The sequence below is a fragment of the Aulonocara sp. 'chitande type north' Nkhata Bay genome, linkage group LG19, assembly GCF_057382095.1.
Source record: "Aulonocara sp. 'chitande type north' Nkhata Bay isolate Kocher_YH1m ecotype deep benthic linkage group LG19, A_spYH_male_GT1.1, whole genome shotgun sequence".
NCBI lineage: Eukaryota > Metazoa > Chordata > Actinopteri > Cichliformes > Cichlidae > Aulonocara > Aulonocara sp. 'chitande type north' Nkhata Bay.
The window spans coordinates 11,477,116-11,493,003 of NC_141362.1; the positions used below are offsets into that span (position 1 = coordinate 11,477,116).

The 15,888-nt window shown below is 44.1% G+C and overlaps 1 protein-coding gene across 4 annotated transcripts in view; it reads right to left on the reverse strand.

Moving 5' to 3' along the window:
- The window catches only part of LOC147306596 (palmitoyltransferase ZDHHC14-like), a 57,927-nt gene continuing 42,039 nt past the window's right edge, over window positions 1–15,888 (reverse strand). For 3 of the 4 annotated variants that reach the window (XM_086275782.1, XM_086275783.1, XM_086275784.1), the window contains exons 5-10: window positions 15,699–15,836; window positions 11,983–12,031; window positions 9,912–10,014; window positions 7,989–8,098; window positions 5,201–5,306; window positions 1–1,005 (exon numbers count right to left, since the gene is read on the reverse strand). In XM_086275782.1, the coding sequence (XP_086131908.1) occupies window positions 535–1,005; window positions 5,201–5,306; window positions 7,989–8,098; window positions 9,912–10,014; window positions 11,983–12,031; window positions 15,699–15,836 (977 nt within the window). In that variant the 3' untranslated portion in view covers window positions 1–534. The remainder of the gene's footprint in view (window positions 1,006–5,200; window positions 5,307–7,988; window positions 8,099–9,911; window positions 10,015–11,982; window positions 12,032–15,698; window positions 15,837–15,888) is intronic. The other variant, XM_086275785.1, reaches the window with a different exon arrangement.

Sequence of the window (15,888 nt, forward strand, 5' to 3'; positions counted from 1 at the left end):
AACGCAGCCGAATGTGATAAAAAGATGGTTTTATTAATATCCACAGGAAATATAATCTGTAAGTTGTAATAACCATAGTACAATACAACAGTCTCTTTTACATAGAAAAGCCTGATGATATGCAACATGAAGACATCAACCATCGCACTGCTGACCATGTCCAAGAAAAGAAGGCAAGAAGACACCGTCCAATCAGCAACGGGCACACAGGAGAAGGTTTTAGAAAAGAAGTGAGTCAGAGCTGCGACGCTCAGCCTTCTCACCCAAACTTTTATTTTGGATTGAAGTGGAACAAAAACCTGAAACGTCTCCTGTGAAGTTTCCAAAGAGTTAACGGATTAAACTTCCCCGGAGTTTCAAACAAAAATAACAGGAAGGATCTTCCAGCTCCAGCTGCAACGTTTGGGAAGAAAAACGTCAGAAGACAAATCTGATTTAGGTCCACAGGTTCCAACAGCTGAGTTTAAACCACCACCTGTGAGCGTGGGTGGGGGTCAGCAGACTTCGGTGATCTCAGTGTTTTCATTGGGGGCGTCAGACGGAGCTGAGCTTCACCAGCCCTCTGACGGAGTCCTCGTGCAGCGAGTCCTGGCTGGCCGGGTCGTAGAAGCCGGCCTGCGTGGTGTGGCTGTGGCCCATGGGGCTGCCGCAGTGAAGCATGCCGGGCGGCGACGGCACTTCCTCTGGCGTAAGGAAGTGGTGCTGGAACAACGACTCCTGCAGGGGGTTGCTGTGGTTGTGTGTGAGGGTGTGTCCATGGACCGGCAGCTTGTCGGCGGCCTCGTGGCAGCTTAAGCTGGAGGTGGAGGTCGGAGGGGTGGGCTGGCCGAGGGGCAGTGAGGTGCAGGGCCCCGTCAGGGCGAGGGAGGCGCGGCCAGGTAGCGTCCCTCCGTTTTCGGGGGATGTGGTTAGGATGACAGGCTCGCTGCTCTGGTGCTGGAGTAGCGGGGTGGCGGCGGCCTGCAAAACGAATTTGGTGCTCTGAATGCACTGGTCTTGGTCACACTGAGAGAAAGCGCCAACGAGGAGAAGGGAGGAGGGAGGGGGTGTGCGGGTCAAAGCAACAGACATTGGGGGGGAGAGATGGCAGTGACGCAGAATTTGAAAATTGCAAAGAAGAAAACACAAACGAAAGGAAGGCGTGAAGACGACAAAGGAGGGAAGGGAGAGAAAGAAAGAGAAGGTGTTAGTGTCCCGTTAGGATGCAGAGCCACAGCCGCTCAGCTCAATACACAGAGCTGCTATTAAGTCCCTGCTTCATGGCCTATTGATCGCCTCGCTGTGGATGTGTCAATAACGAGCGGTAACTGGGTTAGGACGCCGAGTTGGCGATAACACACATCAGCCACAGAGAGGTTAGCTTTAACCCTGTTAGCCGTTTGTCACCACAAAGTCATCAATATTACAGAGCAGCTGCAGATGAAAAGCCCACAGGGTGTGAGAGGTACCAGAAATTAAAAGCATAATAATCAGGAAGAGCCCCGTGACGCAGCCTCCCGCCCCACACCACCCCAAAGCCTCACGGGGAGGAAATGGGAAGCACAGAGGTTCGTCCTCCACATCTCACCTTTCTGCCTCAATCTCACTGACCTGAAAAGAGCAGATTACAGACATGATGTAAACACAGGCCGAGCGACCTTTGACAGCAGAACAGATGTGCTTTTAAGTGTTATCAGTCCTCCATGTATCGACTTATGGAAGCTAGGCTCAGGTTGTTGCACTGCAACGACAGGAAACACGCTCACCTCCACGTTAGCGCCAGGCTACGTCATCGGTGTTTGATGGAAAATAGAGTGCTGTCAGGCTTTGTGAACACCGACTGACTCATTAGCAGCAAGGCAGAAACAATACCTAGACGGGCTGCTGACCACAGGCCGTGTTGGGCTTTCACATTCCTGTAATCCCAACATTCAGCCCACATTTACTCTGGTTTTGCCTCAGTAGAAGGATACTATGACAGGAAGACAGTCATTTCTCTGTTCCTGAGACGTCGTCAGGAGACGCACTGCTAGGTAAACAGTTTTTGTGTCAGCTCTCGCAGCGTGCTGTACAAAGCTGATTCTACTTGTGTTTCATATTTAAACAAATCTGAAGAGGACTGGAGAGATTAGAGTGACGCGTGTTATTCCCGACAACATTAACGGATAATAAGTCACACAGTGGTCTGGGACATTCGAACATCTGACCCGAGCGCTTTAAAGTCCGGAGATGCTTTGTGAGATCTCCCCTCCTTAAAGTGGGAACTGATGTGAGCCTCTCAGGGAGGCCTGTGATGACTGCAGTCAGTCTCTCTCCTTTTACTGAGTCAAATCCAGAAAGCAGGGTTTGTTCATCAAAGTGCAATGACATCGTTTCACACGCAGTTACCGTGGCAACAGCTTAAAAAGTCTCCGTCGATTTAAAGCTGCATCACAAAGAAACAAACGCGCCTTTGCCAACACGGAGCTAAAAATGCCCGGCTTAACGTGGGACACACACCAACAACTGTTTGCTTTTAATCAAAAATCTGATTTAAATACTCGTTCACACACACACACACACACACACACACACACACACACACACACACACACACACACAGGTCCCAGACCTGGACAGCTACACGTTAAGCACTGACGGCGTCCAGGCAAACAGCCAGGACGACTGCGGCTGCTCATCATGACCGCTACAGGAGACAGATGGTGGTTATTTGTGGACGTGCTAACATTGGGGAATGTTCCCGTGGCTTTCAGCCCAACGGTCCATTCAAGAGATCATGACTGATGACGTCAGCGTTTAACATCTCGGTGAGAATAACCAGGACGAGGTCGAGCCTCTGTGCCAACAAGGACACGGCAGAGGGAAAGGTGTTCAGTAGCTGTGTGCGAGGAGGTAAACTGGACGCCACGAGTGTGTCGGGACTCAGCCTGACACTGCACAAAAACCTGTTCACGGCCTGCGGCGTGATTTCGATTCTCATCTTTTCATGAGCCTGCTGCAGTGACAGATGACAACCCCTGGCAAAAGTCAGCGAATCAACACATTTGGATGATGTTCATTCAGCCTCAAACACATTCAACACTTTTCTTTTTTTGGGCAGTAGAAGAAAAATAATGTTGGAATCACTTTGCGGTTTTCATTTCTATCTGCACAAACCTGAATATGAAAGAAGTCTGCAGAGCCAAAATAATGTTTCTTTGTTCCCTGATGATGTAATGTTTCATATCAAGGGCCAGATTTACTCAGCGGGTCGGTTAGGTGTGGTTAGTTTGGGTGACATACAGAAGTTAGTTTTCTAAACACAGATGATCTTCATGTCAATATCAAGCACAAAAAATAAGACGTGCTTTTTTTTTGCACCTGCTGGTGCAATTTGCAGTAAACTGCATCTCAAACTTTGTAACTGTTTAAACACTTGATTTAAATATTTTCTTCTCTATATTTTGTGCAAAGGAAACTCCAAAGACCGCGTCCCTGCCTCCTGTGGAATCTTGGCTCTGTGTTTGTCCTCAATACTGACAGTATTTTGTGTTAGTTTGTGCACAAAGCGTTGGCTAATCTGTAACATAACATAAACAGGTGACAAGGCATGAGCTTATAAGCACATAATGTGCAACAATTAAACTGTAATCAATCAGCTGTTTTAGTTTTTTTTTTTATCATATTTAGATTCAGCACAACAAAATCCATTCGAATAAAGGAAATCATCATTTTTCCTTCACTTAATTTGGAATAAATAGCATTATTCAAAATAATCTGACAGCCAGAATGTTCAGGTGTATTTAATAAAAACAACTGCAAAGTGAAAAAGTTGAACAAGCATCCTCCAAATGTGCCGATTCCAGGAGTTTCCGTAAGATTTCAGAGTGAGCGTCTTATGAGCAGCTGACCAGAAATCAGAGACTCCAGGCCACCACATCAACATAACCCCCACCTGCCGACCTGATTTAAAGAAACACGACGTGGTTCGTGCAGACTCTGAGAACTCGCCTGCTGTAATCTAGAGCAGCTTCATCCATCTCAATCTAGCGATGAGAGACACTAACTGGATTTACTTTCCCAGACCAGAAAAAAACCAAGCTGTGTGTGATTCAGCGGTGTCCAGCCTCCGTGCCTGGGCCCAGTTATCCGGGCCAGCGCGGGATGCCTCTACATTCTTAAATCTGAGATCATCATTAGAGAGTCGACCGTCGGCATCGTTCACGGCAGCCGCACGAGGGCAGGACAACCTGATCCACGCCAGGAAACCAGATTTGTTCTACACGTGTGCGAAAACAGACGTACTTCCTGTCAATGCTAAAATTACAAAAATAATTAACTCATAAATTTTTTTTTTTTCATGCAAGAGTCGGATTAAAACTATTAAAACTGTTTCTACCTGACAGCTGTAACTTTATATTACTGAAGCACGTCTCCCCTCTCCGAGTCAGTTTATTAGGACGTTTCAGATTTTACAAATAAAGCAACATTTGATCTTCGTTGGTCTAATTCTCCAGCCATACACACTGATAAAATAATCTATGCTAGACCTCTACAATAATAATAATAATAATAATTATTATAATTATAAACTTCACAATTTGTGTACATGGATCAAAAAGTTCACTTGAAAAGGAGAATTTAGTTTGTTTAATTAGTTCCATATATGAGAAGTAAGAAAAAGTAATTAATTTTTTATTTATAACAATAATAAATATTCTATTTCATAACCAGTGAAATCAAAGTTAAAATTGTATGTAATGCTTAAACAAGCCATTTCACCTTACAGCAGTCAGTGTGTAAATGCTAAGGGCTTTTACTGTGAAAGGAAGGAACAGGAAGAAGGCCTTTTCACACGTGCAGAACAAATCAGGTGCAGATTTCAACACTCACTGCAACTTTATATAAACTCTAACGTTAGGAAGCAGCTTGAGGATAAAATGAACCTGAAGGCAGACTCTTTAAAGTATTTTAGCTCATAGTTGCTGAAATCCTGCGTGCTTTATTATCCTGCTCTTTGCACAGGGTGGCTCTTATTGTGAAGCAGTTACAGGTATACACGTCTAAACAACATGACAAAAAACATGAATTTCGTGGTTTAGTTTATTTGGTTATCGTTTCACCATGAAAAGAGATGAAACACTGTTCTGTGCCATTTCTGACAAAGTGATGCATAAAGCTGCATTTGGAGGGGAGAGGGAGGTGGGAGGGGGGTGGTGGCGGCGTCGGTCAACAGTCTTACCGTGTGGCTCTGCTGAGACTGGGTGGAGCCATATATAGTGATACCATTGGTTGGTGGTGCCAACTGTGGCACGTCTGCCTCGACGAAGCCGCGTCTGTCGATGAGACTAATGGGAGAAAAGCCGAGAACATCGTTACCGTCAGCAAACATTACACAGCAAAGGTCACTCAGCAGCACAATAACACAACACACAGTTCCGACAGGCCCGTCCTGCTTTAACCAGAAAGGAAAAGGTCGAGTTGATCTCGCTGTGGGTCAGCAGACGACCAAAGAAAGAAACGGAATGAAACAAATGAACAAAAGAGCTTTGTCGCTCTAACAGAGAGACTTTTATTAAACTCTGACCCTGTGGTTTTACTGTTGACAATAAAAGCAAAGATAACTACTGTGTGCGGTGTGAACTATTTTCTGATACCACTGCTGCAGGTCAGGAAATACCAGCTTCTAAAATGATTTAAATACAGTCTCAGATGCACAACACATGACCCGTTCCAGCATGTCATCATTTAACAAACGGCCCTGTGAAAAACTGAGCCCGCCCCATGATTCAGTAGCTTGTGGCGACACCTTTGGCTGCAGTAATTTACAGTAATGATTTTCTGTGACAGTGTTGTCCTCTTTCTTTGCAGCGTTGCTCTCAGTCAGTTGTGCAGACATCTCTCTGAAGGTGCCACTACAGCATTCAGTCAGGGTTGAGGTTGGACTTTCACTGGACCGTTGCTGCCGTGTGTGGGATCACTGTCCTGTTGATGACCTCGTGCCGATACCCTGTGGCTCTGGGCACATTGCCCTCTGACACCCTACTGACAATCGGTCATGCTCGGATGCTTCAGATCAACAAACCACCAAAACTTCTGCTTTTATCAAAGTGCTCACACTGCTGGCTGTTACTTACAGAAGGGATGGTTTTAGTTTTTGTTAAATAATTACTGAGACTGTACTATGTCACCTGAGGTTGTATTTACCTCATTTTAAGAGCAGCTAATCTTATTATGTCCTGATATGCAGCACCTTGGAAGTGAATGAGGGCGTACTTTCTGTTAAGTGTGACTGTACAGTCGCTCATCTGTGGAGTGAACCATCATTTCCAACCCAAGGTTAATGCTGCACAGCTCTTCTGGTTAGAGAAGAACCTGCTGAACTTTGCACAGTGATGCCTCCGTGTGATGATAGGGGCTGTTTATCAGCCAAACACAGGCCGATCGGACACAGCTGAGGCATCAAGCTCGATAAGAATTTAACACAAAGTGCTGACGGTGAGCTCCAGCAGGACTGAGCTGGAATGAAGCAGAAACCTGCAGTTTGATGCATTTGAAAGTCTGAGTGGAGAATCTGTGCAGGGAGTAAAACACAAAAGGCTTTTGTCTCTGTGGGTCTGAGCTCGCTCAGTCCAAGAGGCAGGTGAGGCCAGCTGTGCGACACCTGTGGCGCCACACACACACACACACACACACACACACACACACACACACACACACACACACACACACGGCAGCCACCTGTGAGCCGAGGACTCTCCTTTGCCACCCGCTGCAGCCGTTATGGGAGATGCATAGCTTGTGACGGCAAAATCACAGAAGAGTCAAACACACTGACACATCATTGCTGTTCTTATACATGTGCATATACTGAGGAACTCTGCAGGTACTTAAATGCAACGTTAAAAGCTGAAAATTCCTCAGGATAAAAAGATATTTGTGCTGTTCTGACAGAGTCGATCCAAGGTGGCGCCTCATTTCTAACCACCAAGCCATAAAAATCAGAGGAAACGGCGACTTCAGATTCACGGATGAGTAATGAGAATGGGCACTGGCAGAGACGGGTTTGTAAAGTAATGAATTTGCACAATAGTCACCATCTTCTGAAACATTAAAACCCACCACAGAGAAAACTTTGAATCTCTGTTAAACCCGCACCAGAGAAAAGAAACCGCAATAAGAACAAGGAAGATGGAACTGGAAGAAAAACAAATGAGGAATGGAGACAGAATTCATCAAACTACCGATTCCTTGTTTCAGGCAGAATTTGCTTACCTACATAATCTTTATTCATGTAAATGATTGAGTCCAGTTTGCTTTCAGGACACTTTGTCTTTAAGCTTTTCAAAGGTTCGGTATTTAAAGGTGGACTGTGGTATACTGGGGAGACCTTTCACTCTCCTTTAGTGGAAAAATATGACAAGAACTACAATTTGTAATCTACAAAGTAAGGAACATGGATGAAGTGTTTGACAGAACGTGGAGTTGTACGATGGGAAACTAAAGTAATGACTTGCTGTGTTGTTCCTTCATGTAATAAGTTTTAAAGGTTGTCCACATGTGCAGGCATATGAAGGAGCAGTATGTCGACATATACAGATGGGGAACTGAAATCTACCGTAGCACATAAGAACAATGCCGGGGGGCAACGTGCAGTCGCACAGACACGAGCTGACAGCTGCTGTGTTTTTGTTCAATCACATGGGCAGAAAAGTATAAAAATCTAATCAATGTGGGAAACTTTGATCTTGGATTTGGTTCAAATAGGCCTGAAATGCTTTGCAGTATCTTTGCTATGTTTAGAGAAAAGGCTGCAGGCAGGCTCATTTCACAGCAGCTCCTCACATCAAACACTTCTGAGTAACAGTTTTATTTTTGCCTCTGGAGAAAATGGGAAACTACGATGACACCGAGATGGCTTTTTCCCCCCAGAGCAGGGAACGATGGGCTCTTTGTCCTCATCTGACCATCGAGGAACGAGGAATGCGTACATCGCCTCACAGAAACACAAACACCCACACCCAGCCTACCTCGGTGGCAGGGGTCCACACAGCGCTGCGCAGCAGTTGGTGAATATGTTTCCATAGCTGTAGGGGTTATAGTTGTCCTTCCCTCTTTTAGATGACCATGAACCTTTTATCTGCAGAGATGCAAAGCTTCAGTGAGACAGATAAATATCCAAAGTGTCATCGATAAACAGACGCTGCTGTTTGTGTCTAGTCTGGAGCTCAAGCGGGCCGTGCGCACTTCTGTCCCGTGACCTTGAAAATTATCATCGCCATTCTCGAATCAGCTGAGCTCACCAGCGAAGCTCGAGCACCACTCACTCACAGTCTGAGGTGAAAAGGAGTTACAGCTGTGAGTCCATGCTTCTGTGCAGCTAATGAACACACACCATACAGATGAGCAAATAATCAGAAACTCCATTAAAAACGCTTCTTTTAAAAGGATTAAAATGCACACATCAGCGTGTTTGTAGTTCCCAGATTTTCAGGCTAGCAAGGAACCAACGTCACTGAGAACTTTAAAGAACGAATATTTAAAAGTATTTGCCTGTCATATGTAATCAGTCCACAACCACTAGATAAACATAAGACTAGAAAAATAAAGATAAAAAACACAGTGCCGAGGTCCATAAGGGAAGGTAAGGGAAAAAGGGAGGGTAAAAAGCGGCGAGACGGACGGCAAGCCAAGTGCACCGGCGCCATCTTTCAGATTAAAACCTGAAAATCATTGAAACAGTAAAAAATAACAACTACATGTGATGAGCTGGAATTTTAGAAGCTAATTTTGAATTGTATGCTGGGAATATGCTTCTGAAAAAAGTTGGGACGCGGACGTGTTTATGTTGTTTTTTTGCAGAATGTGAAATAAGCCACACCCACACTTCAGCATTAATGAGGCCATTACACGTTTGATTCAAGCTGCACCAACGCACACTCACGGTGTCGGCTCCTGAACTGTTCGCTCTCCTCTTTCCCAAATGGTCCAATTTTGTTACCCATAAATATTTGGTCCAGAGGTCAGTGTACTCAGTGACCCGATGGCTCAGGGCCAGCTACTGGCCTTATGTTACTTGTGAAGCAAACCGGCTTAAACAACTCATCAATATTTTTGATCATTTCTATCAGAATTTAAAATTGAAGAAACCGTTTCAGGAAAATGAAATAAAGAAACGTTGCTTAGTGTTGAGGAAACTGCAGGAAGGCACCGCGTGTGCTGCAGGATGTGAGAACGAGCGTTTCCCCTCACATTTGTGACAACAAATAGAAAAGTGTTCTCTGTGAATAACAACTTTTCAAAGACTTGGCTTCTGTTTCTCCACAGTGAAAAGGCGATCACATGTGTACTTTAACATGGAGACGGAGCCTCTGTTACCATCCTGGGCTAAAATTCAAAGCAGCTGCTCAGTCAGCTTCAACATGAAGAAAAAGTCTTTCACGCATAAATTAAAATCAAGCCTAACCCTGCGAGCCCTCCGCTAAATCTACTTAAAATCTTTCGATTGAAATGATTTGGCAGATGTAGAATATGACGATGAATAAAGACGCTGTGTTGTTGTACTATTACAAAAATGGGCTCGTTTTCTTCTCTCGGGCCAGTAAAGCTCTGATCCGCTGCCTCGGGCTTCCTGTGGGGAGCCCCTCCCCCACTGAGTCTAATCACGTTAATATTAAAACTAACGAGCAGTTCGACGCTGCAGCAGGTGTGACGCTTTAGTATCACACAACTTTTCTCGTGTCGTGTGCCCGCTACTTTCCAGTTGCTGGCACCGAATTGAAAATGAGTGAATGAACCAATAAAAAGATCAAATGGTTTTAGTGCCGTTTCAATTTAAAATAACATTTTATGGCGTTCCTGCCCTTTAAATGGAGTCTGTTAGCACACGACACGTGAACATTCTGCCTCGTTTCTGCAGCGTGTGGTGTAATGCACTTTGTGTCCATACTCACGTCTTCATTGGTGGTCTGGTTGGAGCTGATCAGGTAGGTATGGAAGCCTGAGAGGCCCACGATGGACCACACAGAGAAGAAACACACCACCACTTCCAGCACAGTGACACAAAGAAGTCAAGGAATAACTCTGCTGTGGTGTTCATGCAGTGACAGATGATAATATGAAAGCTCATACAACCCATGGAGCCAGCCCGAACACCGAGGTGCTGCCGTAGCAGCGAGCACACTGACCCACAGCCTGAGGGCCGCCCTCCTCTCGCCAGTACTTCCCAGTTACCAGTTCGTTTGGCTCGTACTGCTCATTTTCTCTACTCCACATACACGCACTGTTCGAGATGAATCCTCTACACAAACAAACACCGCTGACTCTTAATGTGCACTACCTCCAAGGATGACACATACAAATACCCAGACACCATAACTAAGTGCCTGAAGGGCTGCTGGAAAATGCTCAGTAGGTTAGCATCATACTGCATCCTCTCAGAAACTTTACATAATGCCCTCACGCTCTTCTTCTCTCTCCTCCAATCTCTTCCTCCTCAGCAAGGACAAAACATGTCATCATTCTTCGAGCACAAAGGCCTGCTGCGATAGTATCGACTGCAATTCAGCTTTATTAAAGCCCTGTAGGACAGCAGACTTTATCAGCGTGGCTTGGCACATTTCTCTGCCTCAGAAAGTTATCGCACTCAGGCACAGAGAGAAGGGCAGCGAGAGAGCGGCGGTGTGGCAGCCCGTGCTCTGAACCAGATTTGTGTTGTACACCGAGCACTGGGATCATTTAGAGCCGCTCTTCATTTCTACCTCTGAACGGGCTTATCAGTCCTGACCTCGCACGACCCCACGCCGTATTTAAGTGAGAGAAGACATCAAAATGTTTAAAGCAGAAGAAAATGCATTAAAGGGCTGCCAAAATAGTCACGAGCTGCTTCATGATTAAAAGCGAATAAAAGCGAGGCTCTGCTGCCTCCACCTAACCTTCTGCAGTAGAGGCCACATTAACTCCAAATCATCATGTGAACAGTTCACAGCTAAAAGGCTGCGATGAATCTCTTTGCTCAACTTTATCTGACTTACAACAGTCCAGACGTGGCTACAATAAACACAATAATTGTAACAACACCCACACACACCGTCTGAGTCACATGACACAGCTGAAGAGCGACGCAGAGACGAGTCAGAGCCATAAAAATTTCGCTGTCCTGCGTGCCGCGTAAGCCCCGCAGTACAAGACTAATCAGATGCATGTAAGTCATGCAAGAGAGACAGCTGGAGAAAATAGCAGAGCGATGGAAGGCATGCAGATAAATCTGACCTATGGAATAATCTGCATGTGTAACATCAGAGTAATCATTGGGAATATAAATGTTTGTGAGAACGCTGGCCGAAATTCAGGTTTATACAGAGCCAGTTCACCACAGCGTTCACCTCAAGGAATTTTATATAGAACAGATCCAACAACCAGAGCAGCGCTCGGCATCCTGGGAAGTCCCAGAGCAACCTGAGCCTCAGAAAGACAACCAACGGAGTCACCTGATCCATAAGCTTTAAAACAGAGTTTGAATCTTAAAAGTAGAGATAGTGTCTGCTTCCTGAATCCAAACTGGAAGCTGGGTCCACAGAAGAGGGGCCTGAAAACTGAAGGCTCTGCCTCCCATTCTACTTTTAAATACTCTAGGAACAACAAGTAGGCCTGCAGAGCGAGAGCAACACGCTCTGTTAGGATAACAGCTACGAGTTACTGAGGTCCTAAAGATATGACGGGGCCTGATTATTCAACTAAATTCAGCCAATGCAGAGAAGCTAATTTGGGATAAATATGATGTCTCATGTTCTCTAGTCCCAGTTAGTGTTTAAGATCACATGAAGGTTTTTCTAGTCTGATGATGAATTACAATAACCCCCACGACAATAATCAGCAGTTCTCCAGCATCACTCAGGCAGATGTTGCCATTTTTAACAACGCTGATGAGATGAAGGACAGCAACGATACATGTGTGATTAACGTGACTGCTTAAAGAAATATCCAGGTTTAAGTCGACACCGACGTGGAACAGTGAAAGGATATCTGGCAGGACTGTTTTTGAGCGCGCTGAGGAAGCCGTTTTGATGAGAGCCTGTGAAAGGGAAAAACAGTTTCTGTTAGAGCAGCACGCAGCTCGTGTTTGCTGTTTGCAGAATGTGGGACTTGTATGAGATACTGAGCACTACGCCATTACCTGCTGCAAACACTGTCCTGAGTAAAGGTTAAGAGTTGACAAGAAGAACTGAGCTCAGCCGAGTGTGCCGCTTTAATTGGCTTTCCAATTTAGCTTCCAAGTGTGTAGAGAAGCGGCACAGAGCCAGATGAAGGAGCTGGCCCCCAATAAGTGGTTATAGGGAGCATCTCTACCTACTGTGTTCTTCATTCATTCAGACTTACAAAGTGGATTAAAGGTTACAATCAGTATCTATGAAGGACTGCAGCCACCTGTATACCCACTCTGAGCCAGGAACATTTTTAATCATCCCTACAAGCTAATCCTGACCCACGCTGCTGTTCCCAGCACTCGCAGTCATGTATCCATGGCTTCAGAGGACATTAGTCCAAACTTCGTCTAACTGTAACTCAACCTTAAGCTAACTGCATGTAGCCTTTTAAATAAAAGGGAGATTGCACGTTAACATGAGCACGTAGGTCCATCTTGTAAATTTGCTGCAGTCCCTGAAGGCTGGTGAGGTCAGAATCATACGAATACCACAAAGACACGATCACTAAACCACAGATGATCTGTAGAAACAGTGACTTACAGGATGCTGTTTCACATTAAGACAGATTTAATTTTCCTCTATTGTTTGACAGTCTGGGAGAAAGATGTCAGAGATATGTCGTCAGCTGTGTGGGTTCAGTATTTTTCTCAAATCTATTTTACAGTCCTGTCTGGTAGATGTGGGCATGTTGTGATTCGCTTTAACAAACTCATCTAGAGCAGGTGGATGCCACGATATGAAAACTCAAACACAACTATTCTCCCAAATTAAGAAACACATGCAGATATAATTTTACACTGATATGAATCTGTTGCTTACAGATTCAGTCTGTTGATTGTAATGTTGTCCAAACTGGTGAGACACAATGTTGATGTGCAACTTTTTAGGCCTTGCTAGTTACAATGTTACTAATGTCTAAAATTTGCTCAACAAAATTTGACACAACTTTTCTAACTTGTGTTTTAAAAGTAGGGCTGCCACAAACGATTATTTTGACAGTTGACCAGTCACCGATTATTTTTGCGATTAGTCGACTAATCAGATCATCATCCATTGGACGTAAAACGAACAGCTTATTGCACCAGCAGCATCTGCTCTTATATAACTATCATTAGCTTACAGCTTTAAGTGTTTAAGGTATGTGCTAACTAAAAATAAAGACAAGATGGTAGTTTATTAAACTTTAATGAAATTTGCAGATTGTTTCGGTGAAGTTTAATAAACTCCTTGCTATCTAAAATATAACAGGACACCTATATTCTCCAGCATCTCACACTTCTGATAATCAGCTGTTTATTCAGCTGTGTAAAAACTATAACTTTAATCTCAGCCAAACAGATTTACTCAGGAACAAATAAAATACTGAAAAAAAAGCCAAACAATAACATTTTTAAGTTATCTAAATGACTTGTATATCATGTTTAACCTGAGTAGCGAAAGACAGCGGTGGGTTTGAAAACGATTTGCCAGGAGTCCGGTGTTCTCACGGGCTCTAGTGAGCCTTGACCCCGGCTAGCTATCGAGCTAGTGGGTAACAGACGTCTCCGAAAACGTCGGAGCGCTTTTGAAAATATGTGGTGTCTTGATAACCTGAGCAGGTATTTGAGGTTTACACAGCTACATTCTCACCTGAAAATATGTTAAACGTTTATTTTGTGACCCAGAAAGAGTAATATTAAAACTAACTAGCTGCTGCCATTGTTGGAAACTGAGCCGAGCTGGGCCGCACTATGAATTCTGGGTAGAGCTGGGCGATATGAGATTTTTTCATATCACGATATGTTTTTTTCATTTCAGGCGATAACGATATCTATCACGATATAAGCCAAATAACTATATTTGTAAGATTTAAATGTGCCGTTGCTCACAAGTAAAATGTGAAATAATCAGCAGCTTATTTTGATTGAAATATTTATTTCCCATAATAAGTTCAACAGGGGAGATGTACTTAAAAAATGAGACTTTTTCAGATAAATAAAGGCAAATATTGCAAACTACACAAAAGGCAGCCGCTAAAGCGTTTAAGTTTCAAAATAGAACAAACAAAAGACTAATAAATTGTCAATTCCACTAAGAAATTATTAATTATAAAAATAAATCTTAGTTTGTTTTACAGAAGAACAGACAAAATTGACTAACTTTTGTCAATATCAAATAAACTGAGAACTAAAAGGAAATTCTCAATCTCTCCTTGTTGTATAGCTGAGCTTTTCAAACTGTTTTAACAGTTACTTTAATCTGACAAAAGCCGAATGACGAATTAGTGCTTCCAGTCAGAGATTGAGCATGCACCGCTTTATTGTATTTCCAGGCTTGCTTTCGACACAATTTACAGTGTGCGCTACTCTGTTTGACTTGAAATAGCCGAAATACCTTCACACTACGGAACTTCTGTGGCTCTTCCGTTCGACAATCTCTCCGGCATTGGAACCATCATCTGTTTTATCTTCAGTAACCTTCGGTCACGCTCTCAGTTGATTTTTCTCTAGTCGGCACACTCATTTCCTCCATTACCGGGCGGCACGGCGACTGGCTGCTTTCCAAAACAAATACACATGTGCGGCTTGGCGCTTGTGCTGTACGTAAGAAGTCACGTGACGTGACGCTGCAGCTGTGATTGTGCACTACTTAATTTGGATTGGCTGTTCCTTTTTTTTTTTTTTAAGAGGACAAGAGCAGTGAGGCCTATCGCAATAGTTTAATTTTTCTATCGAGAAAAAGTTATTTCGCAATACATATCGTTATCGTTCTATCGCCCAGCTCTAATTCTGGGACAGCTTCTTCTTCTTCGGGGTTTAACGGCAGCTGGCATCCTTGTAAATGCAGTGCTGCCATCTTCTGTTTCAGTCTGTTATTACACTCTTAAATCCTACTACTTATTCCTGCATCTTTTGGGATCTTACAAAGCTTCAAACGACACGTCGACTATTAAATCAGTCGTTGACGATTTTGATAGTCGACGTAATCGTGACTAGTCAACTAATCGTGTCAGCCCTATTTAAAAGAGAGCAAAGTTCCAGTATGTCCACATCAGTCATTAACTAAACATCAGAGGACCTACAGCTCAACCTTGAGGTTCACCAACAATGTTATTGTTGTACTGCTAATATGTATTCATTTTCTGTCTTTAAGACATGATTTTATCCACCTGATTACACGAGATGAAAACAGTAAACTTCGATAATTTGGTAAGGATTAGCTGTATGAGAAGCTCGACTACACATCTACGATCCTACTTAACGTCCACATTTTGGTCAAAGAAAAAGACCAAAACTGCAAAGGATACAATAATCTGTTTTGTGTCCCCATAAGAAAGGCTCTGTGATATGTCTCGCTCCCCACAACATGAGCAATACCTGAAGACACACACACGGAGCCCAACAACCCGCTGCCTGCTCCCAGCTGGAAATATGGTAAAGAGCCAGAAAGCTGCAGCTTTTCACGACGCCCACTTACAACCTGCTGACTGGAAACAGCCCGGAGGACTGTGCGTCTGCACTACGCCTGAGAGCACGCGTCCTTGTGGATACTTACTTAAAATGATGTGCGTGATGACGAAGGCGAAGATGAAGATGGTGAGGAAGGAGAGCGAGAGGATGAACATGTAGAAGAAGCGGTAGTTCCTCCTCCCCACGCAGTTCCCCACCCAGGGACAGTGGTGGTCGAAGCGCTCTGTGTGGAGAGGGAGAGACGAACAAGTTTATTCCGGTTTCAAGGACAAGCG